The following is a 3,333-nucleotide window of genomic DNA, read 5'->3' on the forward strand; positions in this document are numbered from 1 at the left end:
GAACCAGAGGAGAACAGCGCTGTATCTGGCAGATTCCGGCCATGTGCTTTGCGCTTTAGTAGGGTGTGGTACTTTCCAATTGGCTGAAGTAGGGAGCAGATTACTCCAGCTGGAGAGCAGGAACAGATCCCAGATGAGATTGGACACACCATATTCAGAAGCCCTAATATAACTAAATGACAGAAAACCAGAATAGTCGAAATCCCCATAAAGTGATTCCATTTTATAAATTAATTCACTGAGGGTTATAATCCTTAGGAGGAGTGAATATTTTGACTCCATAGCCACTTTCCAGAAATTAACACGCAGTGGATGTTGAAGAGTGAAAATTACACATTTGCCATTTTCTTACCCAGCACATAGTGCCCAGATTTTGCTCCAGGAGACACACACCGCAAATTAAGTGGATTCTTCTCACTATAATATTGCAAAATACAGGGATCCTAAATGTTGTTTGCGCACACTGCAAGACTCCGAAGTGAGAGCGGATTTTGCCGAATTGGTTTATAGAAACCTTGTTGCTTTTCAACAACCTTTGAGCCACTAATAGTGCGGGAACCTCTGTTTTTCCACTGACAGATGATGGACCTGAGTGGGGTCTTGTTTTTTGTGAGATGAGAATTGGTATTATTTTCGCCTACATAACATTGATTGGTTTCTTTTTATTCAACATTTGGGAGGCAGAATGAACAAACAGTTGAACACCGCACACTACTGGCTCATCCAACAAGGATTTCTATTAGACTGTGAACTGTCATTGTTTTGGTAAATAATTAAGGTTTTTTACATAGCTTGCCATTTTTATGGACAGTTTAAGTAGAAATGTTCAAAAATATAAAACTCAAGGATATTTTATTAAAAAATAATTGTTTTTATCTTAGCAGATGACTGTACCAGGAGATCAGAGGGACAGCTGACATCTACAATTTTTAAATCTCATGATCTTGAGATCCTACAAGATACAACTGAAGTGAATGCCATTACTCTAGATATACCATCATCCATTCACAGTAAAGATCTGTCATCAGATCCTATGAAACAGGTCCCATCTTCTGATTCTTTACCGACTACTAAGGAAAATCAAAGTCACAAAAGAGGCAATAAAAACCAAACTGCTATTAAAGCAAAGAAGTCATTCTCATGTTCAGAATGTGGGAAATGTTTTGCACATAAATCACATTTTGTTATCCACCAAAGAACTCATACAGGGGAGAAGCCTTTTTCCTGTTCAGAATGTGGGAAATGTTTTATCAGTAAATCAGATTGTGTTAAGCACCAGAAAATCCACACTGGAGAGAAGCCTTTTCCATGTTCAGAATGTGGGAAATGTTTTAAAAAAAAATCAAATTGTGTTAAGCACCAGAGAACTCACACAGGGGAGAAGCCTTTTTCATGTTTAGAATGTGGGAAATGTTTTAGCAGGAAATCAAATTGTTTTAATCACCATAGAACTCACACAGGGGAGAAGCCTTTTTCCTGTTCAGAGTGTGGGAAATGTTTTACGCAGAAATCAGAGCTTGTTTCTCACCAGAGAACTCACACAGGGGAGAAGCCTTTTTCCTGTTCAGAATGTGGGAAATGTTTTAAGCAGAAATCAGAGCTTGTTATTCACCAGAGAACTCACACAGCGGAGAAGCCTTTTTCCTGTTCGGAATGTGGGAAATGTTTTAAGCAGAAATCAGAGCTTGTTTCTCACCAGAGAACTCACACAGGGGAGAAGCCTTTTTACTGTTCAGAATGTGGAAAGTGTTTTGCACATAAATCACATTTTGTTTCCCACCAGAGAACTCACACAGGAGAGAAGCCTTTTTCATGTTCAGAATGTGGGAAATGTTTTAACATTAAATCAGTTTATGTTAATCACCAGAGAACTCACACAGGGGAGAAACCATTTTCATGTTCAGAATGTGGGAAATATTTTAACAATAAATCAGTGTGTGTTAATCACCAGAGAACTCACACAGGGGAGAAGCCTTTTTCATGTTTAGAATGTGGGAAATGTTTTAGCAAGAAATCAAATTGTGTTAAGCACCAGAAAACTCACACAGGGGAGAAGCCTTTTTCCTGTTAAGAATGTGGGAAATATTTTATCCAGAAAGCGCTTCTTCATCACCATCAGAGCAGTCACACAGAGGGAGAAGCCATTTTGATTTTCTTAGGCCGGGGTCACATTGCTTTATGGCAGTCCATTAGATGGACTGCGTTACACCGCAGCATAACGCGGTGTAATGCAGTCCGTTAACACTGCCATTAACCCCCATTATCGGGCGCATCGCGATGCATGCCGTAAAGCTGCATGCGCTCGCGATGTGCCATCATTCAGTGACTGAGCCTCGGACACGGGCTGCAGCGTCTGAGGCTCCGTCACTGCTAGCACAGATGAATCATCTGCGCTAGTGGGTATAGCATAACGCGATCGCGTTATGCAATACAGTTAACGCAGCCCATCAAAGCTACGCATTGAACAGGCTGGGTTAACGCAATATGAACCTGGCCTTAATGTGGGAAATATTTTACTTGGAAAACAACTGTTAATAAACATCAGAAACGTCACATAGGGGAGAAGCCTTTTTTATGTTCATAATGTTGCAATAGTTTTGACCAAAATTAAATCTTCTTAAATGGATTGTCTCTTTGTTAAATATTAATAATCCGTTAATTTCTTATAAGACTCAGTTCTGTACATTGCTTTAGCTTACACGACATAGGCTATTTTTAAGCTTGGCTCATGATAGAAAGACAGCTCCATATATGTAGAGACCACGTGCTTTAGGAGACGTATATAATTCATGGCTAACTGTAGAGGTCGCTCTTCTTCCCTCACCATCATGAGAGACAGACACGAAGATGTCATCTGTTCTGGGCCATGACATGACATAACAGCTGGTATGTTACTTTACTACGAAGAAGCCGAACTGAGAGACAGACGCCATTTGCCATGTGAGATCCCGGAGAGAAAGAAGAATACACGTTGCTTTGCTATGAACAATGGACAATCTCTCTTTCACTTATTTTTATTCACCTGTTTTTCTGTAATAACCTTTCTTTGATGGAAGAATCCAAATAAACCACTATATTTTTATCTGGTAACTAGTCCTGAGTATTTTACAGGATATGCATTATTTTACATTGGAGAGCCAGCCAGATCTGAATTTTTGTACTTTTTTGCGGATTTCCCTCAACTTGCCCACAAGGGGGATTGGACTTTGCTAACGTCAAATCATATGTGCAAGTTATCGGGAATTCCACTACTTACAAGAATCACACAGAACCTAGAAGTAAGAATTGCCAGATAGATTGAGAAGTACTACAAGTGCCAAAGTGCCAGACGTG

General features: G+C 39.8%; 1 protein-coding gene across 1 annotated transcript in view; it reads left to right on the forward strand.

Annotated features, from left to right (window-relative positions):
- The window catches only part of LOC141075653 (uncharacterized), an 8,915-nt gene extending 6,290 nt beyond the window's left edge, over positions 1 to 2,625 (forward strand). The window contains exon 2 of the mRNA XM_073562763.1: positions 882 to 2,625. Within this exon, the coding sequence (XP_073418864.1) occupies positions 1,034 to 2,071 (1,038 nt within the window). The 5' untranslated portion in view covers positions 882 to 1,033 and the 3' untranslated portion in view covers positions 2,072 to 2,625. The remainder of the gene's footprint in view (positions 1 to 881) is intronic.
- Positions 2,626 to 3,333: the final 708 nt, after the last annotated feature.

This window comes from Dendrobates tinctorius, unplaced genomic scaffold (assembly GCF_039654945.1).
Source record: "Dendrobates tinctorius isolate UK_male_01 unplaced genomic scaffold, ASM3965494v1 ptg000366l, whole genome shotgun sequence".
Taxonomy (NCBI): Eukaryota; Metazoa; Chordata; class Amphibia; order Anura; family Dendrobatidae; genus Dendrobates; species Dendrobates tinctorius.